At 17.1% G+C, this 22,902-nt stretch overlaps 10 protein-coding genes across 10 annotated transcripts; 5 read left to right on the top strand and 5 right to left on the bottom strand.

The window, feature by feature from the left end:
- Positions 1-1,838: 1,838 nt before the first annotated feature.
- PADL01_1349600 (conserved Plasmodium protein, unknown function) lies at positions 1,839-5,129 on the top strand (the record flags this gene model as incomplete). Its single annotated transcript, XM_028684058.1, has 1 exon — positions 1,839-5,129. One exon carries the CDS (start codon positions 1,839-1,841, stop codon positions 5,127-5,129), a length of 3,291 nt encoding a protein of 1,096 aa, XP_028540174.1.
- Positions 5,130-5,635: 506 nt separating this feature from the next.
- PADL01_1349500 (ubiquitin-activating enzyme E1, putative) lies at positions 5,636-7,558 on the bottom strand (the record flags this gene model as incomplete). Its single annotated transcript, XM_028684057.1, has 1 exon — positions 5,636-7,558. One exon carries the CDS (start codon positions 7,556-7,558, stop codon positions 5,636-5,638), a length of 1,923 nt encoding a protein of 640 aa, XP_028540173.1.
- Positions 7,559-8,208: 650 nt separating this feature from the next.
- On the bottom strand, positions 8,209-9,060 carry PADL01_1349400 (conserved Plasmodium protein, unknown function; the record flags this gene model as incomplete). The annotated part of the gene is made up of 1 exon (XM_028684056.1): positions 8,209-9,060. The coding sequence occupies one exon, from the start codon at positions 9,058-9,060 to the stop codon at positions 8,209-8,211; it is 852 nt and encodes a 283-aa protein (XP_028540172.1).
- Positions 9,061-9,991: 931 nt separating this feature from the next.
- On the top strand, positions 9,992-10,521 carry PADL01_1349300 (small nuclear ribonucleoprotein E, putative; the record flags this gene model as incomplete). Its single annotated transcript, XM_028684055.1, has 3 exons — positions 9,992-10,039; positions 10,218-10,307; positions 10,393-10,521. 3 exons carry the CDS (start codon positions 9,992-9,994, stop codon positions 10,519-10,521), a joined length of 267 nt encoding a protein of 88 aa, XP_028540171.1.
- Positions 10,522-12,153: 1,632 nt separating this feature from the next.
- On the top strand, positions 12,154-14,074 carry PADL01_1349200 (lysine--tRNA ligase; the record flags this gene model as incomplete). The annotated part of the gene is made up of 2 exons (XM_028684054.1): positions 12,154-12,356; positions 12,526-14,074. 2 exons carry the CDS (start codon positions 12,154-12,156, stop codon positions 14,072-14,074), a joined length of 1,752 nt encoding a protein of 583 aa, XP_028540170.1.
- A 781-nt stretch (positions 14,075-14,855) lies between these two features.
- PADL01_1349100 (conserved Plasmodium protein, unknown function) lies at positions 14,856-16,658 on the top strand (the record flags this gene model as incomplete). Its single annotated transcript, XM_028684053.1, has 8 exons — positions 14,856-15,021; positions 15,154-15,226; positions 15,312-15,376; positions 15,504-15,583; positions 15,652-15,725; positions 15,906-16,035; positions 16,319-16,399; positions 16,524-16,658. 8 exons carry the CDS (start codon positions 14,856-14,858, stop codon positions 16,656-16,658), a joined length of 804 nt encoding a protein of 267 aa, XP_028540169.1.
- Positions 16,659-16,972: 314 nt separating this feature from the next.
- PADL01_1349000 (conserved Plasmodium protein, unknown function) lies at positions 16,973-17,503 on the top strand (the record flags this gene model as incomplete). The annotated part of the gene is made up of 1 exon (XM_028684052.1): positions 16,973-17,503. One exon carries the CDS (start codon positions 16,973-16,975, stop codon positions 17,501-17,503), a length of 531 nt encoding a protein of 176 aa, XP_028540168.1.
- Positions 17,504-17,930: 427 nt separating this feature from the next.
- PADL01_1348900 (nucleolar preribosomal associated cytoplasmic ATPase, putative) lies at positions 17,931-19,256 on the bottom strand (the record flags this gene model as incomplete). Its single annotated transcript, XM_028684051.1, has 1 exon — positions 17,931-19,256. One exon carries the CDS (start codon positions 19,254-19,256, stop codon positions 17,931-17,933), a length of 1,326 nt encoding a protein of 441 aa, XP_028540167.1.
- An 823-nt stretch (positions 19,257-20,079) lies between these two features.
- Positions 20,080-20,971, bottom strand: PADL01_1348800 (conserved Plasmodium membrane protein, unknown function; the record flags this gene model as incomplete). The annotated part of the gene is made up of 2 exons (XM_028684050.1): positions 20,080-20,645; positions 20,770-20,971. The coding sequence occupies 2 exons, from the start codon at positions 20,969-20,971 to the stop codon at positions 20,080-20,082; spliced, it is 768 nt and encodes a 255-aa protein (XP_028540166.1).
- A 558-nt stretch (positions 20,972-21,529) lies between these two features.
- PADL01_1348700 (conserved Plasmodium protein, unknown function) lies at positions 21,530-22,682 on the bottom strand (the record flags this gene model as incomplete). Its single annotated transcript, XM_028684049.1, has 2 exons — positions 21,530-22,037; positions 22,255-22,682. 2 exons carry the CDS (start codon positions 22,680-22,682, stop codon positions 21,530-21,532), a joined length of 936 nt encoding a protein of 311 aa, XP_028540165.1.
- Between the last annotated feature and the right edge of the window lie 220 nt (positions 22,683-22,902).

The raw sequence follows: 22,902 nt of genomic DNA, 5'->3' as shown, positions 1-22,902 counted from the left end.
ATAAAATATATATATATATATATATATATATATATATATATTATTTAATTTAGAACGTTGCATTGTGCTTTTTTTTTTAAATGATTAATATGGATAACATTCTGTCTATATCTATTGACAGATTGAGATATCTTCATTTTTAAATAAAATGTTTAATTACATATTAGGAACATTTTTCTTTAATTGATATAATAATATATATATATATATATATATATATATATATATATAAAGAAATGTATAGTTATGAGCCTTATATTTAATCATATAAAATAATACTTAATATATATACATATATATCTATAACATAAGTTAATGTGTTATGAACTCATAATTATATATACATTCAGAGTGAATTTTTTTTTTTTAATTTATCAAAATAATTTTATAGGAAGAAATAATTTTTTCATGCCTTATTTATATCTTGTACCACATATTACAATACTTACATAAAAAATGTAAGGTGAGTAAATGAATATTTTAAAAATTCTCATGTTTAATAATAAATAAATAGGTTTATAAATTAAGAAATATAAAATTTACATGTTCATACTATTTAATATATATAATAAATAATAACGTTATATAATAATATATATATAAATATTTAAATGATATAAAAAATACATTTCATAATAAATATAAATGTCATGGTCGTCAATGTTAATATTATTAAATATATATAATAGATATAATCTTTTAAAAAACGAAAAAAATATATATAATAAAGTTATTACTATTCATTATTTTGTTTTAACTTTTTTTTGTATTAAATGATAACAAAAATGTGGTAATTTTAAATAAACATTCAAAATATTATATATAATATAAAATATTATATAAATTTATTTTGAGATATATTCAAAAAAAAAAAAATAATACAAAATATATAATATATATTTATATATATTTACATATTTATATATATAATATATTTTATATAACATTTTATTTTTATATGCATAAAAAAAAAAAAAAGCTGTACTAAAATTAATACTATATATAATATATATTAATATATATATAAATATCTATTATTTTAAAATAGTAGTACAAATTATAGAAAAATGATAAAAATATTATTTTTATTATATATTTTAAATATTTATATATATTTTATTTTTTTTTAATTTTTTCTTTTTTTTAAATTAATTATATTATATATATTATATATATATATATTGATATATTTTATTTTTTTATTTTTTTTGTTATGTATTATTCTGTGTTTGTTCGTTTAGTATTTTTGTTTTTATTAAAAGTTTTTATATAAAATATATATACTATTGTTTTAAAGTAAATTAATGATTTTTAAAATTCATGACAATGATAAAATTTTTATAATACTAACAAAAATAAGACGTTATAATATTATATATATATATATATATATTATATTTATTATATATAATTTTATGTATATAATATTTTATTATTTTTTTAGGACAAATATTTTATTATATCATATTATTATAACCATCATATATTATATTATACTATGATTAGATATATTTATTTTTAATCTTTCTTTTTTTTGTTTTGTTGTTGATAATATGGAATAATTTCTTTTTTTATTTATTGATTTATATTTTTCTTTTTTTTTTTTTTTTTTTTAACAATTGAATTTTTAAGATAATAATTAGAATTATATACATATGAAAAGAAATTGAATTTTAAAAAATTTTTTTATAATTAATAAACACACATATATATATATATATATATATATATATATATATATATATATATTTATATATATTTATATATATATGTTTATATTTATATATGTATTTCTGTATATGTAATATTTTATGTTGTAAATATAAATTTATGAAGAAATGAAGAGGAAGAGTATCCATTTATTTTTTTATATGGTCATACTATCATTCATTTTATATAATAAAATTATAAACGTCTTGAACTCTCCAATTAATAATTGTAAAAATAAAAATGATGATTTGAATTTAAAGAGAGGAAATGATGAAGATAGTAATAGTCGAATGAGTACATCTACTGCTGTGTTTTATTTGTCAGATGAAAGGATATATATTAATGAACAGCATTTTACTAATATTAAAATACTTCAAAATATATTTATGGAACGCATAAAATCTTATGAATATAAAAAAGAATTAGATAAATTAGGATTATTAAATATAAAAACATTATTATATGAAGATTTTAAACAAGAAATATATAATAGTATGAAATTAATATTTCAATTTATTAAGCAGAATTTTTATTATTTATGTAAATATATAAATGAAGAGAAGAGAAGAAATAATATATCAGGAAATGATTATTTATCAGATAATGAAATATTTTCAATAATAAAAAATAAAGTTATGAATACAAATGTAGAAAAAAATAAAAAATATCTTGATTTATTAAATTATTTAATAAAATTAAAAAGAATATTTAATATATCTTTTTCAATGAACTTAGAAAAAGAGTTAAGACCAATTATATTAATAACTCGTGTTAATCTTGATAATAATTCTGTACATATTAATATAAATAATAATATGTCAGAAGAATCTATTGATGAAATGAAAAAAGAGGGATCATTAAAAAAAGATAAATCTGTAGAAGAAATATCTAAAAGTATTTTTAATCCAATAAAAACAAATAGTTTATTTGTTAAAATATCTAATACATTTAAATGGCCATTGAGTTTTTATAGAAATTTATGTTATAAAAATAATTATAAAGCAGCTTCAGAAAATTGGGTTAGCTATTTTTATGATCATAATGAAACCCTATGTCATGTAGAAACATGTGGTACAGGTGATTGTTTATTTCTATCATTAAAATATTTATTAGAAAATAATGGTATTAAAAAAAATAATTTAGTTGTAAATAAAAATGTAAGAGAAAGTAAATTCATTCCATGGTATATTGAAAAGGTCAAACAATCAAATAAAGTAAATTATGAAGTAACTGATTTGAGATATATAACTACATTTTATGTTATTAAATATTTTCCAGGATATTCCTCTGATACAGATATAGATGAGAATCATATAAAAGACAAGTTAGATTTGCTTATAAATTTAGAGTTAACTAATTATTATTTAGAAAAGGATTTAATGTATCAGATGATGAAGAATAAAGGCTCCACAGAGAATCTGCAGGGTATTTTGAAAGAAACTGATGAAAAAGAAGAGAATATTGAAGAAATTGATGAAACGGAATATGAGGATAAAAATATAACAGAAGATACACGTGATGATAAGGATCACATAAAAAATAACAACAACAACAACAATAATAATAATAATAATAATAATAATAATAACTATATTAGTGGTGATGATGATGTTACAGGTCGTTATAATAATGATGCAAACACAAACAATAACAATGACGAAGAAAAAGATTTAATTAATTTTAATGATGATCCTAATGATATAACAAATTCTAATGAAGAAGTACAAGAAAATAGAGAATATTCTAATTCAAGTAATAATTATGTTATTGAAAAAGAAAACGCTTATGATCCATATGAAAGCTTTAGCAGTTTTAGTAGCTCCAGCAGTGATGACGATAAAACATATGAAAGTAAAAATAACGCCTCTGTTTCTTCTTCAAAAAAAAGTAATAATGGAGATGTGGATTCATCACTACTTACAAAAGAAGATAATGATGGTAGTTCTAATAATAATGATATAAATAAAAATAAGGAAAATAATTTTAATAGTGATGAAAATTTTAAACCTATATATGATTTATATAGTAATAATGAAATTACAATATATAAAGTAAATAATAATGATGGATCTAAAGGATTGAAGGAAACTAGAAGATACAAGAGTGAACCACATTATAGAATTGTTTATAGGAATAATAATTCATCAAATACTTCTAATAATTATATATCACCACATTTTAAGAATGAAGAAAATATTGATAAAAATAATAAAAGTGTTACATTAAGTAATAATGAAAATAATAACAATAACGGTGATGAAAAAAAAAAAAATAGTATTAATAATAATAATGTAGAAGACAAGAAAGAACTTTATGATAATGAATCTAATAATAAGTCTATAAACGAAGGTGCAAAAAAGAAAACTACTAAACAACAAGGTATTATTAATTATTATGAAAAAGATAGAAGTATTAATAATAATTCTAGATCCAAGTCCTTATCTGCTAAAGGAAATAAATTAAGTGGTAATGAAAAGAATAATGATAAGAATTTTAATAAGGATAGTCGTAAAGATAATAATAATAATAATGTTTCCATTATTGATAATGAAAAAGAAAAAAGTGGTAGCTCAAATAAAAGTATATTTCAAAAAATAAAAAGTATGTATTATGATAATCATGATGATACAGATGATTATGCAGATATATTAGATGAAGTACATGATGATGGATATAGATTATATGAATTAATTTTTATAAAATTAGTATCATTATCAAAAAATAAATTAAAATTAAATGAATTAATGAAATTATCAAAGAATGATTTAAAAAAATTACAAGGAACAAATCATAAAGTAAAGGTTATTGCTTCACATATGTTTAGTAAGAAATTATCAGAAGGTAGTGTACTACCATTTTATTCATTTCTTAATATAAAAAATAAATTAAATAATCCATTTAGTGATATGGATTTTAGTAATAAAGATTATTATGTAGTGGTTATGAAAACATCATTTAATAAAGATATTAAAAGAAAAAAAGATGGATTAGTAACTCGAAGTTTATTATTAAATCATAGAGGTGATTGTATATCCTACTGGTCTATAAAAAATAATGATTTTCATTTTACATGTGATAATAAAGTAATTCAAACCAAAACTTTTAAAGAAAAAGCATCAGCATTTTTTTATGAACGTACTAGATTAGGACATGTACACTGGGGAGATGAAACTGATTATGATGCTTTTCAAAAAATGTTTAATATTGGTCTTATAACATTTATGAATAATAATACAAAATTTTTCTTCTCTAAAAGTACTTTTAAAGAATATCCAATGCATCTCCTCATCTATTTTTATTCAGGTATTCACTTTGAACCGGGAGTGCATGTAGTCTTAAAAGGAAAAAATGAAACATGTCATTCTTCATATAAGACAGGTGATATACCTAACTCTTTTATGGAGATACCAGAGAAATAAATAAAAAGGAAATAATATAAAATATATATATTATAATATATATAATATATATTATATAATTTTTTATATTTTTGTAAATTTTTTTCATACTAAAATTTTAATTTTTTTTTTTTTTTTTTTTTTTTTTTTTTAGTAGTTAATAATATATATATATTATATTCTTTAATGTATATATATTTTTTTTTATTTATTTGTTATATATAAAATATATATGTATGTATATTTTTATATTATTTAAAATAATTCTGACCCTTATTTTACCTATTTACCTTTACAATTTGTTTAAAGTTTCATATATATATTATATATATTTTTTTTTTTTAATATTTTTTTAATTTTTAATTTTTAATTTTTAATTTTTAATTTTTTTTGTTTGTGTGCAACTCTTAAAAGGTTACACCACCTTGAATTAAAAATAAATCATAAAAAATATAAATCAATATATATAAAATATATATTATATATATATATATATATATATATATATATATATATATATATACATGTTATAGTTCGAAAAAGTAGTAATTTATGTGCGGCTTTAAATACAGTGAGGCAATCTTTAGAATTTCTTGTGTTATAAATCCAGACATTAATAAAACCAAACATATATTACTACAAAAATTATTTGTCTTATTATATTTCATAAAAGAGTTATTAATATTTTGTATGGAGTTCATTAGAATGGATGTATTTCTGTGACTATGTATGAGTAGATTCTTTACAAAATATATATCTTTTTTTTGGTATATAGATGTATACATTGTATATATATTATTATTTAAAAGAATGTTGGGTATTCCATCTTTTATTTTCCCTTTAATATGATCATTTAATTTGCTTTTATAAAAATAAAGGATATCATTACTTTTGTTATTACATAAAAGAATTGGATTACCTTTTTTTTTTTTTTTTTTTTTAATTTCTATTTTGTGTTTATAATGGTTATTTGAACATGAATAATTATGATTATTATTACATGTATGGTCTAAATATATATTATTATTATTATTATCATCATATGTATTGTCTCTATATATATTATTATTATTATCATATGTATTGCCTCTATATATATAATTTTTATTTTCTTTTTTATCCATGCTATATTCATATAGATACATAAATTTTTGCCAGTGATTCAATAATTCATCGTTATTTTTAATTTGATCCTTTGTTATATATCTTATATTATGAAAGTGAGAAAAAAAATAACCAAAATAAGTTATAGTAAATGGCTTGTAAAAAGAATATTTGATTTTTTTCTTATTAATTATATTTTGTAATTTTTGTATATGCTGTTGTTTTTTTTTCATTAGAATTGTATTAATATTTTGGTCTTCAAAATTTATGTCATCATATAGATAGGGTAAATCATGATTTTCTTTGATAAAACTTTTATATACAATTAAAAAGAAAGATATATGATTTTTACATATAGAGAAATTGTTATGATAATTATGGATGTCTGATTGAATTTTATATTTTTTTATTATACATAATATATTGTGCACTGTTAAGAATTCATGTGTTATATTTTGAATATATGGAAATGATAAACTTGTTAAGAATAATTTGTTTTTAATATATAATAATATATCATTACAATTTATTATTTCACCAGAATGTATATAATAATTATTTATATTATTACTATTAATATTATTTTTATTTTTATTTATTATTATATTTTTTTTTTCTTGTTCTATATTATATATATCCTTATAACATTTAATGAGGAAAAGAATTTTATTTATTACATTGTTATGTTTGAAAGATGTATAATCTATCTTTTTTACATATTCATTTATTTCTGGTATGTTTAATAAAGACAAGGCTATATAATGATAAAAAAAAAAACTATTATAATTATTATTATTATTATTATGAATATAAAAGTGATTATTTTCTTTTAAACATATATTTAAATAACCTATCATATTAATATAATTACACGTTATAACATTTATATTATGCTTATTACATAATTTTTCTATATATATATTATCTTTAACATTCAAATTACATATTAATATATCTATATGTGTTTTTATTTTATCATTACATTTATATATCTCAACTTCTTTTCTTTCTTTTAAAATATTATAAAAATATTCCATTGGATTTGCTATAATCGAATTAATATTAACATTTCTATTTGTTCTTATTAAATATTGTTCTATCACTTTACATTTATAATCATTTAAATTACATAAATTATAATATAATTTATAATTTCTTAAATTATCTATATCTATTAGTTCATTGTCTATAATAGTCAAATTAGATACACCGCTCAATACTAAACCTTTACATATTTCTAATATTAATAGTGAACTACCTAAAAAAAGGATAGAATTACTCATCAATATTTCTTGATGTTCTACTCCCCATAAGGATATTAATCTTTTGTATTCTTCATTTTGCATATTACACAAAAAAAATAAAAAAATAAAAAAATAAAAAAATAAAAAAATAAAAAATGAAAAATGAAAAATTAAATAATTAACCAAGTTCAAAAGCGAGGAAAAATTAATTTATTTCGGGAAGAATTTAAAGGTTATATTAAATAAAATATAAAAAAAAAAAAAAAAAAAAAAAACAAATAGCATGAGCTCATAAAAATTGATAAATAAAAAAAAAATACATAAATAAATAAATATATATATATATTTCTATTTTGTAGTAATATAACAAATTGTATCAGTAAGTTTTTTACAGCCATATGATTCATATAAATTTTCAAAATATTAATTATTAAACAGTTGAAAACCATTAAAATTTTATATCTCAAAAAATTATGATATATATCAAATGTATTATATATATATATATGAATAAATATTTCATGATTTATTTTTTTATTAGTTTTATAAAAATTATGAGAAATGCATAAACCAAAAAAAAAAAAAATAAAAAATAAAAATAAAAATAAAAAAAAAAAAAAATATAATAAAATAAGTAAATATTTATATATATATATATATATATATATATATATATATATTTATCCATTTTCTAAAACATTTATATGAACACATAAATATATATTAATATATATATATATTTATGTTTGTGTTCAAAATAACTTTTCCTTTTTTTTTGATTTATAAATTTTTTTGTTTTTTCTAAAAACATCCTGCATATCAATATAATTTCCTGTTTGTGTTTGTACTCCTAAAATTTTATCTTTTTCTTTTCTTTTAAGAATATATTTTTTTATTGACTTTTTTCTAGACATAAGTTCTGTGTAATGTATTTTTGAACTTTTCTCAAATTTTCCTCCAAGAGTTTTGATTTGATAATTCTGAACATTTTTTCTTTGAAATTTATCTAGATATGGTAATGTCATTTTTCTTATTTCATGAACTGTATCCATAAAAATCTTTTTTTCTTTTAACTTTTCTTTATATAAATTTTTATCATTCATATCGTTTTTCATTGTTGTATTTTTTGTAAATTTTTTATTTTCATTATTATTATCATCATATTTTTTATTATGATTCTCTTGAACTTTTTTGTTCTTTTCTATTGCTACTGATACATTTTTATTATTATATGTATTATTAATATTGTTATTATTATTTTTCTCTTTCTCATTAACTATTATGTTAGTTTTTTCATCACAAGGGTAATCCTTTTTTTTTTTTTTTTTATGGTTCTCATTTAATAAATATTTATCATCATCATCATCATTATTATTATTATATATATTCATCATATTATCATTATTTTTTATATTTTTATTTTTCTGTTTTGTATTATATTTAATATCTTCTTTATTTTCATTTTCATGTTCTTTCTCTTCTTCATTTTCTGATGATGAAAATCCCCATAAATTGTTCATATATTTTTGTATTTTCTTTTCCTCTTGATCATTTTTTCCTTTTTTTTTTTTAAGCTTCTTTTTTTCTTTAATCTTATTCGACATATCTTATTAAAAATAAGCAGGTCGGTAAATAAAAATGAAAGATAATCATGAATTGCTTTTTTTTATTATTTTTTTAAGATATAAAAGAAACGCTTTCTTTCTTTTTTAAATACCTTAATTGGTCATTTTGAAGATATATATATATATTAAAATATTTTTAATTATTTATTACTTTTGATAAAAGCAAATAATATATACATACGACGGTATTTTATTATTAATTATATTATTATATATTTATAATATTATATATATATATTTTATATGTATAATTTTTTTTTTTTTTTTTTGTTTGTTCTCTATAACAAGGTTCTCATTTTTTTTGAAAGAAAAGATTATTTTATTATAATATATATATATATAATATATATAATATTTATGTAAACAAAGTTGTATTATATATTATATATAATATAATAATAATAATACCTTATAAAGTATAATAAAAAATATTATATATATATAATAATATATTTATATACATACATTTTATATTTTACCACATATATATTTTTATATATGTTATATTTTATTATTTATTTATTTTTTTTTTATTTTGTTTTTTCTATAAAAGGAATAATAAAAAAAAAAAAAACAAAAAAAAAGGAAGAAATTATAAGGAAGTAATTTTTTTCTTTAATTTATTTATTTATATGTTTTCCTTTTTTATGTATCAATATATATAATATAATATATACATTATTTATCACAGAAAGATAAAATCCATAATAATTATAAAATATATACTTTTAAATTTATATGTATTTTATTTGACATTATATTATAATATATATATAAATATATATATATATATATATATATATATATATATATATATATATATATTATATAAAATTATTTTTTTATATTATATTTTTTGTGTTATTTGTATATATTAATATTTATCTATTTATTCATTCTGTAATTCAAAATGGCTACGACAAATAAGAAGTTACAAAAAATTATGACCCAACCTATAGTAAGATATAATAAGAGAAAAAAAAAAAAAAAAAAAAAAACAAATAAATTATTTGCTATAATATGTTGCATATTTATTATATAGTTATGTTTTCAAAACATTTGTTTGTCGCACATTTGTAGATATAAGTATGTATTATATATATATATTATTTTATTTTATTTTATTTTATTGATAGAACCAAATATTTAGGTTTTTTACAAACAAAACGGTTGTGCAAATATGGTTATATGATAAACCTGATATGAGAATAGAAGGGATTATATTGGTAAGTGAATTGAAAATATACACATATATATATATATATATATATATAATATTATAATTTATATTTTATATAAAAATCTTTATAGGGATTTGACGAATATATGAATATGGTATTAGACCAAACAAAAGAAATATCAGTAAAGAAAAATACAAAAAAAGAACTTGGAAAAATATTATTAAAAGGGGATACAATAACTTTAATCATGGAAGTGTAAGAAGATTATAAATATATAAGGATAGACTTTATATCTTGTATATAAAAACATAAACATCTTATATAATATATTCATCATGATATTTTAATATATATATATATATATATATATATATATATATATTTATTATTTTTTTTAGAAAAGATGAAGAAAAATAAAAAGCATGAGGTATTTCATCATTCTTATATCATTTAAACATAATAATGAATATCATTATAACACATATATTTTTTATAATATATATAATAATCATATAAATAAAATTAAATTAAATATATTTTTATATGGATTATTTATTTTTTCAATTTTTAATCTTTTCATTTTATAATATCATATATATATCATTTCTTTTCCTATTTCTTTTTCTTTTTCTTTTTTTTTGTTTACTTTTTTAAAAAACTATTTATAAATTAATTTTATAAAATAAATAATAAAAATATTGACATCGTAATTTTTATTTATAATTTCAATGTAGAATGCATTTTTTTAATGTTGCTTATTATATTGATATATCCTCATAAGGATAATATTATAATTATTTTAATTTTATTTTATTTTTTTCAGTACATGAAATAATTAAAACATAAAACATTAAAATATTCAAATAGTCTTTTTAAAAATTTTTTCTTCACTACAGTGTATTTATATATACATGTATATTTTTATTTCCGTTATTATTTCTATATTTAAAAAAAAAAAAAAAAAAATGATAATGCTTATTTTGCACATAAGACTGTATTTTACAACAAAAAAAAAAAAAAATAAATAAATAATATAATTATATAAATATTTTATATATTGTATATAAAATATATAAATATTTATTTGCTAAATATAACAATATTCTGATGGTAGTAAAATCTACTCTTTTTATTTTGTTATTACACTGTTTAATATTAAATGGAACATTAAGATAAAATATATAAATATATAAATATTTTTATCTATATTATTGTTATATATATATACATGAAGAATGTTGATATATTTATTGATGGGAGTGTTTTTTTTTTTTTTTTTTTTATAAAACTATATGAAACACATAAATAAAAACTCTTGTCATTTTGAATAATAATTAATTTGACTATATATTATTCAATTAAGTGATTAAAATAGAAAAAGATATAATATACTCTTAAAATATAAAATACTTTTAAAAATATATATATATATATATATATATATATATATATATGGATTATGTATATTTTAAGCAGAACAAGGATTAAATTAAAAATAAAAAGATATAAAATTTGTTATATATATTTATAATATTATATATATATATATATATATATATATATATATAAATATTTGTATATATAATTATGATATTATATATATATATATATATATTATACATATTGTATAATTTTCTTTTCTTTTTTTTTTTTACCTAGAGAAGAGAAAAATATATATTTCTAAATATTATATATATGTATTATATATATAATATATATGTCACATATCTTTATGTATGTAGTCGTTTCTGCTTTAAAAAAAAAAAAAAAAATTAATAAAAATTTAAATGTAAAATTAAAAAAAAAAAAAAAAAAAAAAAAATTAAAAAATTATTTTAAATATATATATATATATATATATATATTTATATAATTGTCAAAAAAAAATCTTATGACAAGTAAGTCATTGTTATTATCCTTTTTAAAATATAAAAAAGTGAATACATATATTTTTGAAAAATCGTTCTCCAATATTTTAAAAAACACAAAAAAGCAGATTGATTGTCATTCTAAAAGTTGTTTTGTCACAATGAATGAGAAAAAAGAGCACGTTCTTGAGGGTGAAAAGAATAAGCGAGTGGTGAATGCAAACAAGTAATAGGGAAAAAAAAAAAAATATATATATATAATAAAAAAGATATAAATAATAAAAAAAATTAAGAAAAATAAATACATAGGAATGTCATTAATATAATATATTATATATATATATATTTTTTTTTTTTTTTTACTTTTATGATTTTATATTTGTTTACCTTTGTAGAGATAAGAAAAAAGAGGAAGAAGGTGAAGTGGATCCAAGATTATATTTTGAAAATCGATCTAAATTTATACAAGAACAAAAAGATAAAGGAATAAATCCCTATCCTCACAAATTTGAAAGGACTATAAGTATTCCTGAGTTTATTGAGAAATATAAAGATTTAAATAATGGTGAACATTTAGAAGATACAATATTAAATATAACTGGTCGTATAATGAGAGTTTCTGCATCTGGTCAGAAGTTACGTTTTTTTGATTTAGTTGGAGATGGAGAAAAGATTCAAGTATTAGCTAATTATTCTTTTCATAATCATGAAAAAGGAAATTTTGTTGAATGTTATGATAAGATAAGAAGAGGTGATATTGTAGGTATTGTAGGATTTCCAGGTAAAAGTAAGAAAGGAGAATTAAGTATATTTCCTAATGAAACAATTTTACTTTCAGCTTGTTTACATATGCTACCTATGAAATATGGTTTAAAAGATACTGAGATTAGATATAGACAAAGATATTTAGATTTATTAATTAATGAATCATCAAGACATACATTTATAACAAGAACTAAAATAATTAATTTCTTAAGAAATTTTTTAAATGAAAGAGGTTTTTTTGAAGTTGAAACACCTATGATGAATTTAATTGCTGGTGGTGCAAATGCAAGACCATTTATTACACATCATAATGATTTAGATTTAGATTTATATTTACGTATTGCTACTGAATTACCATTAAAAATGTTAATAGTAGGTGGTATAGATAAAGTATATGAAATAGGTAAAGTTTTTAGAAATGAAGGTATTGATAATACACATAATCCTGAATTTACTTCTTGTGAATTCTATTGGGCTTATGCTGATTATAATGATTTAATAAAATGGTCAGAAGATTTCTTTTCACAGTTAGTATATCATTTATTTGGTACATATAAAATCTCATATAATAAAGATGGACCAGAAAATCCACCCATAGAAATTGATTTCACACCACCATATCCAAAAGTTTCTATTGTAGAAGAAATTGAAAGAGCAACCAATACAACACTAGAACAACCATTCGATTCAAATGAAACTATTCAAAAAATGATTAATATTATTAAAGAACATAAAATTGAAATGCCTAATCCTCCCACTGCAGCGAAATTATTAGATCAACTTGCTTCACATTTTATTGAAAATAAATATAATGATAAACCATTTTTTATTGTCGAACACCCACAAATTATGAGCCCACTTGCAAAATATCATAGAAGTAAACCTGGACTGACAGAAAGATTAGAAATGTTTATTTGTGGAAAAGAAGTTCTAAATGCATACACAGAATTAAATGATCCTTTTAAACAAAAGGAATGTTTCAAATCACAACAAAAAGATAGAGAAAAAGGTGACACAGAAGCAGCACAATTAGATTCTGCATTTTGTACCTCTCTAGAATATGGTTTACCACCCACTGGAGGTTTAGGATTAGGTATTGATAGAATCACTATGTTTTTGACTAACAAAAATTCTATAAAGGATGTTATACTATTCCCCACCATGCGACCAGCCAATTGAAATATTAAGATAAATAAGAAAATATATAAATATATAAATGAGAGTACAAATGTGAAAATGTTTTTAAATATATATATATATATATATATATATATATATATATATATATATATATATATATTTATATATTTATATATTTATGTCTTTATTGTTTATTTGGTTGTATGACTTGTTATATATATATATATATATATATTTAATCATTTTGTAATATTTTTTTAATATCCTTGTGGAATATTTATTTTGTTATAATGTTATTAATTTTTAATTTTTTAAAGTGTATATGTTTTTATTCCATACACAAATAAATAAATAAATAAATATATATATATATATATATATATATATATATATATATTTGTTGTTATGAATTACTGTCTGTCTTATTTATGTTTTATTACTTCTTCACAAATTAAAATATTGGGTGATGTGAGTCACCATCATAATTTTATAGGCATAATAACTATAACATGAAATAAATAAATAAAAATATATGTATATATTAAAATGAAAAAAATATTACCTTTTTTAATTCATATGTATATACATCGTAATAGTGGTATGGTATATATATATGTATATTATAATATAGTTCTTTGGATTTAAAAAAAAAAAAAAAAAAATACAAACATAAATTTATAGCTAAACAAAATATATAAATGATTATATATATATATATGTGTTGTTTCTTATAAGACATGGATTTAATATTTTTTTGGAATATCATAGTATTTTTTTTTATATTTATTATTTTATTTTTTTTCTTATATTAATATTTCAAATGGTCAATCCTCCTTTTGATATAAATTACTTTTTAAATAGCTGTACGAATTTGGAAAAATCTTATGAACATTTATTAAAAGAAAAAAAATTATATGAATTAAAATTAAATCAGGCTTTGATAAGTCTCCAAGAAATAAATGAAAAATATGAAGAGGAAAGGAAGAGTATAACCAACAAAATTTTAAAAATAAAAAATAAAAATATATATATATATATGTGTGTGTGCTGCTCAATATACATTTAATTTTTATACAACATTTAAAACCTAATTCTTTATACTTATATATTACACCTAGACAATCTAGATGTCTCATTAAGAATATCTGAGCAAACTGATAAAATGATAAAGAATGAAAATATATTTGAAGAGTAAAATGAATTAAAATAGGAATATATTAATGCATATACCAATGAATATTATATATTTATAAGCACCTTTATAATTAATTTATAGTGTAGAGAGACAGAATGAGGAATTGAAAGAAAAAATCGAAGAGATTAATAAGGAAAGAGAATTAGGTTATCACAAAATGTTGTAATGTGTTGATTTTATATGAGTTTATATAAATTAAAATAAATAAATAAATATATATATATATATATAAATATATACATATATATATTTATATTTATTTATATATTTTAGAAAAGCAACTATTGGAAGAGAAAATAAAAATTTTGAAAATACAAAAAGAGAAAGAAATCGAGGAATATGAAAAACAAATGGTAATAAATACTAATATAATTTATAAAATATATTCAATCATTTAATTTTTAAAATATCATTATTTTAGAGAATCTTAAAAAATGAGTTGCTTAAACTTAATAGTGTTATTGTAGAGTTAGATTTAGATATATCATCAAAAGAGTAACTGCACAAAAAAAATAAAATAAAATAAAATAAAATAATACAATAAAATATCATAGAATAGAATAGAATATATCATAAAATATATTATATTTATAACCTTCTTATATTTGATATATAATAATATTTTCTTCATTTATATCCTAATTATATTTCCTTTCCATCAAATTAATGTTACAGTAAAGAAATAAATAACTTGTCGTCATACTTAAAGTCTTATAAAGAAAAGCACGATAAAGTTGTATTAGAATATGAGGAAAAAATGAATGATATAATTAAACAAAATGAAGAGAAGGAAAAGAAAAATAAAGTAAGCTAAATAATATATTAAAAAAAAAAAAAAAAAAAAAAAAAAAAAAAAAAAAAATTAAAAGTCATTCTGTACTTCCTTTTCTTCTTCTAAGTGAATATTTTGTTTACAAAAAATAAAGAACACACACATAAATATAAATATAAATATAAATATAAATATAAATATAAATATAAATATAAATATAAATATAAATATATATATATATATATATATATATATATATATATATATGTTTATTTATTTAATATATGATTTTTAATTTTTATTATATTTTTTATAGGAAGCTCTTGAGAATATAAGAAATATCAAGGACAATCTTGCTTTAAATAATTTGAGAAATAAACTCAAGTTATTACAAGAAGTTAGTAATATTATATATATATATATATATTATATATATGTATTATTAGGTGCTTATAAATATAATTTTATCTAGATTATTATTTAATATTAATACGAGTGCACATTCATATATTTATTCTTAGGATTATAACGATTTAGAAAAAGAATATCTACATTTAAAAAAAAGTATAAATAAAACATCAACTAAGAAACATTTAATAACAAAAAGAATTCAAGGCAAAAGTGTATGTAATAATAAAATATCTTATAAAATATAATAAGTGAGAAAAAAAATAAAAAATAAAAATAAAATAAAATAAAAATAAAACATTTTATGTATATATAAGTATATATTTATTATAACAATGTGTGATATATATAAAATAATTTTTCTTCAATACTATATGAAAAAAGTTATATAAAGTGTAACATATATTTTTATGTGTTATAAAGGAAACACAATATTTAATTCAAATTAAAATATAGATAATATATATATATATATATATGTATACATTTATATGTGTGCTCCTTGTGTAATGGGGGACACATAATTTTTTTTTTTTTTTTTTTTTTGTGAGAATAAAAAAAAATGAAATTTAAATTTTTATATTTCCTTATTTTATACAAATTAATTTTATCATATTGTTATTTATTGAAGAGAAATAAACTACTTTATGGTCATAGAAATCCCTCATCTTGTATATTTTTTATAGTACAAAAAAATTATTTGAAAAATATTGCTTATAAAAAAAAGAAATTTACTTACAACAGAAATAAGAAGTTACGTGATAGTAATGATGATGAAAAGAAACAACCATTTATAAATAATTCGAATATATTTCGAAATAAATATAATTATATACCAACATTTGATGAGGTGAAGAAAGACATAGAAACATTTAAAAAAGATTATCCATATTATTTTACTGAACATAGTATACTAGAATTAATAAGAATAGAAAATAATATTGTTGTAATAAATATTGAAGGACAATTTTTTGAAGATATTAATGTAGTATTTGCAGATGTAACCAAATATTTATTAAATAAATATATGGGTATATTAGGTGTCCATCCATATAATATAAGAAACCTGAACATAAGGGGGAAAGAAATGTGATATATATAAATATATATATATATTTAATATATAATTTTTTTTTTTTTTTTGTAAGAATATAAACTTCATATTTTATTACTAATATATGTATATATACTGGTATGTGTTTTTTTTTTAAATAACTACGATAAAATTGCTATACATTTTAATTAATTAGAATAAACATATTAATTTTTAAAAGTTTTTAAATAAGTAAATATAAATATATCAATATATATATATATATATATATATATATATATATCCATATTTATAATATAATTGTTCTTAATATTAACTTTAAAAAGTAATAACTTTTTTACAAAAAAAAAAAAAAAAAAAAAAATATATACATACATATATTATATATATATATATTTTTTTTTATACACATATAACCATGTTTATATTAAACGGGATCATTTTTTTTTTTTTTGTATTAATTTTTTCAAGATCCCATGTCATAATTATCATTGACATCCTTGTCTTCTCCATATTGTATGATCATATCTATCGAATTAATAATAAAATCTACATTATCATCGTCATATATATTTAAAGGTAAAAATGAAACTAAATTAAAATCTTCTATTATATTTGCAAAGGCATTATTTAATTTATAATATTTCTTTGACATGCATTTATTTGCTGTAATTATTATATCATGAGGATCTAATGAAAGAATATCATTTAATTTTTCATAATTTTTTTTATATATAGTTTCTTCACATTCATCTGATAGGACACTTTTATTTTCATCTGATGAATTATAAATTGAATGATTATTATTTTTTTGATTGGAATTATATGATGAATAACTTGATACACTTGTATTTTCAACATCTGACCATAAAACATATTCATCTTTAAATGATTTTGTATTATTAAAAAATTCTATTTCTTCAAGAAATGTTTTATCATCATGATAATTATTTTTGTCTTGTTCTTGATTAGTTATATTTAAATTATGATAATTATTTTTGATATGATTTAAATTATGTTTGTTTTTATTATTAAGATGATGATTTTCTTGTGAATTATCTTTTTCATATGAGGGTTGATTTTTATAATATAATAATTTTTTGTTAATTTTTTTATATAATTCTTTTTGATAAAAAAAATTATTTCTATGTTTAAAATTATTAAATTCATGATAATAATTCTTACTAATTAATAAATCACATTTATTTAATATATTAATATGAGGTAGTTCAAAATTTATCATAGTAGATAAACTTGTAAGATATGCCGATAAAAGTTTTGTATTGGAACTAATAAATGATATATCAATTAAAAAAACAATAATTAATCTTATATTTTGATCAGTAAATATATTTAAAATCTTTTTAAAATAATCTGTATGTGTATATAATTCAATTTGTCCAGGTGTATCAATAATAAAATAATTATCATCATCATCATAATTATTTAATTCATCTTCTAATAAATAAGAATTCTCATATAATATTTCTACACTTCTTAATAATGCACAATTAGGTCCTAATTGTTGTTCTTCCATTAAACTATTTACTTCTACATAATTTCTTATATCTATATCATATATTGTATCATAATAATCATTCAATTCTTTTTCTATATTTGATGTTGTATTTATAGGCTTCTTCTTCCTTTCATAATAATATTCTTCACATGCACTATCCAAATTTACTACATAACAATTACGCTTTTTTATTCTCATAAATTCTTTCATCAGCTTACAATAATTACTCTTCCCACTACCCGCAGGACCGACAACAACTTGTCCATATTTCATAATAAAACGAATAAAAAAATATAACAAGCACACAAAAAATAGAAAAAAAAATAAAAAAAATAAAAAATAAAAAAAAAAAAATAAAAAAATAAAAAAAAAAGTCTTATATTATATATATATATTATTTAATCGTTATATTGAATATATTTATAAATATTTATCCTGATCAATTTTTTTTTTTTTTTTTTTTTTTTTTTTTTTTTTCTTGGGTCAAAATAATTTAATATATATATACAAATATTTTATTTTTATTTTTTTTAAATGGATACTTATAAAAAAATATCTAAAATGACATTTATTTTTTTATTTTAATTATTATATATATATATAATATATCATTTAATGAAAAAATAAAATAATTAAAAAATATGTTAAATTTTTTAAATATATAATATATTTTTCATTTTTTATTAAAATCCATATGTTTCATTTTTATATGATGAATAAATAAAAAAAATAAAAATAAATATATTTATATGTACAATATTATCATATCATATGAACGTTCTATAAAAAATAATTACGTTATATTGCTTTATATATTAAATAAGGCATAACATATATATATATATATATATAATATTTACATAAAATTTATTTGATAAATTTGTAAAAGCAAGTCTTTATTTTTTAAATAAAAAAAAAAAAAAATTTATATAAAGTATCATTCACAAAAATTATGAAATTTTACAAGAAAAAAAAAAAAAAAAAAAAAAAAAAAAAAAAAAAAAAAGTATATATTATATGTTATATTTCTTATAAATATATAATTTCATATATTTTAATTAATATATATATATATATATATATATATAATATATTTTTATTTTTTGATTTGTATATCCACTTTGTGATATAATTGTGTATCAAAATTTTGTACTTGAATAGCTCCAATTAAATATATGGTTAAAACAATAAAAAATAAATTAATTAAAAGCCATAAAACACCACATAATTTAGAACTACATTTTGTTAATTTTGCATACTTATATGAATCTGAATCAGGTGTTGATCTAGTTATTAAATCTTCAAAAATATCAACTATACTATACATTTCATTTAATACTCCTATAAAAGTCATTATTATTATTAATGGCCAATAATATACTTTATCCTTATAATATTCACATAATACCCATATAGATATTGTTATAGTTAAAAATAATAAACATAGAAAACGTAAAAACATATTCTTTGCAAATACTACCAATACTAGTAATAATAAAAAACATAAAAATACTGTGGATATTAATAACGTCCATTTACTTAAATAAGCCATTAATATAAAAAACATTCCATAAAAACAGGAACCTATATATCCAGCTGGTAATATAACATATTGATTACCTCCAACTGTTCTTGTCGAACCTCCATGATCTTTATTTACCTCTAAAATTAAAATAATATGTATAAGGATATAAAACAAAATGATTATTATATTAACATAAACTAATTCACATATATATATATAATATATATAATATATATTTTTTTTTATCTCTTAATATTTAACCGATTGCCTTGACCTTGCCTCCAGTTAACCAACAAGCAGAGGCATGAGAAAACTCATGTAAAAAAACTGTCAACAATTTGAATGGTTCTAGAATTTTCCATTTCCAACAAATTATATTTATAATTGCACACACGGAAATATTTATGAAGGTTATATATTGATTTCTTTCACAGCAATTTTTTAATGCAAAATCAAATATCATTATGTTATTCTTTTATTAATATTATACACATTTAAACAAAAAAAAAAAAAAAAAAAAAAAAAAAAAAAAAAAAAAAAAAAAAAAAAAAAATTTAAAATAAAAATAAAAATAAAAATAAAAATAAAAATAAAAATAAAAATAAATAAAAAAGGAGAATATTATCAAAATAACAAAGCTATGAAAAATAAAAAAAAATAAAAAAAAAATTAAAAATAAATAAATATAAATATATAAATATATATATATATATATATATATATATATTTTATGTAAGAACAATATAAGATAAAAAGTTATTGAAAAAATATTATTTCAAAATAATAATCTTATATATTTATATAAAGACCATTTATATATAAAAATTTACATGTTAACAAGAAAGTATATTTTTTCCTTTTATTAAATTGTGCATATATGTATACACATATTTATTTTATTATTTTTTTTTAATATAATATTTTAATACATATATGTATCAATTTATTTATATATATAAATATATATATATTTTTTCTCCATGTTTTGTATATTTATTTATTTATTTATTTATTTATTAATTTATTCATCCATTTTAATTTCATTATTTTTTCTTTTCTTGGGCAACAAATTTAATAACTTTAGTGTTTCTTCAGATAAGCCAATATTTTCAATTGGATTAGCTTTTTCGTCATTTTTACTCGTCATAAGATTATTTTTTTCGTTCTCATTGTTGTATGACATATTTAAATATTGATCTTCGTTTGTCTCATTATTTATTTCTTCCTTTATATCATTGGTTAAATTATTAATTTGATCGTCTTTTTTATATATATTTAATTCATTTGATTTTTCATTAAGATCTGAACTGGGATTTATACTGCTTGAATTTAAGTGATTTTCTTCATTCAATTTAAAAAGTTTAGAAAAATTTACTTTTATTTGTGCATTCTCCAAAATATGTTTCACAGCATTATTTTTTATGGACAAATTATTTATTTCACTTATACTGACATTCAAATTTGACTTGTTTTGGTTTTCTTCTAATTCTAATGTTGGAATTATGTAATCAGGCAAATCACTATTTGATCTAAAAAAATAAAAATATATATAATATATATATGTAACATTTTAATTCAATGAATGTATTATTGATGTTAAAAAAAATATATATATGCTACACATATAAATCAATATATATATATATATATATATATATATATTTATTTATATATTTTTTTTTTTCATTTGAATAAATAAGTGGAGAGTAAAAATTATAAAAATATGAACAGTTCAGGTAAAATTACTCGGGCATTGGTATATTATGTTCCTTTATTTTTTTGACAATATTATTAATTTTATATTCATTAATTAAATGTAAGATTATTAAATTTTCTATTATTGCTAATAAAGGTACATCCAATTTATATTTTTCGTTAAAAGTTTTAATATTTTGTAAAATATTATGTAGTTCTTTTTGATATACTTTAAAATTTTCAATATTTTTCTTGTCTATTTTGCTGATTACATTTGTTGTTAAAGAATTTTTATAATCATCATTTTCACTTACACTAAATTTTTTTTTAGAGTTATGATAAACACATGGATAATTAAGTAATTCAAATATATCCTTTATTTCTATTTTTATATTCTTAATAAAATTTGATAGTGATTCAAAAAAGGACTTTATATAAAAATTGTTTTCATTTTCATTATTACTCAACGACGTATTCATCTTTTTTTTTTTGATTTTGATTTTAATCTTGAATCGGAAAAAAAATAAAATAAACACAAAGTTTATAAATATAATTATAAATTTAAATAAATAAATATATATATGTATTTAAATTTATATGTATGTATAAAATTCTGTTTGCATAAAACAGAAATATTCATAAGTATATTAAAAAAATGAACATCTATAAAAAAAAAAAAAAAAAAAAAAAATTTCAGTA

The sequence above is a fragment of the Plasmodium sp. gorilla clade G2 genome, assembly GCF_900097015.1.
Source record: "Plasmodium sp. gorilla clade G2 genome assembly, chromosome: 13".
NCBI classification, from domain to species: Eukaryota; Apicomplexa; class Aconoidasida; order Haemosporida; family Plasmodiidae; genus Plasmodium; species Plasmodium adleri (nom. inval.).
Note: the sequence above shows the minus strand (reverse complement) of the source record. Positions and strands in the feature narration are given on the sequence as shown.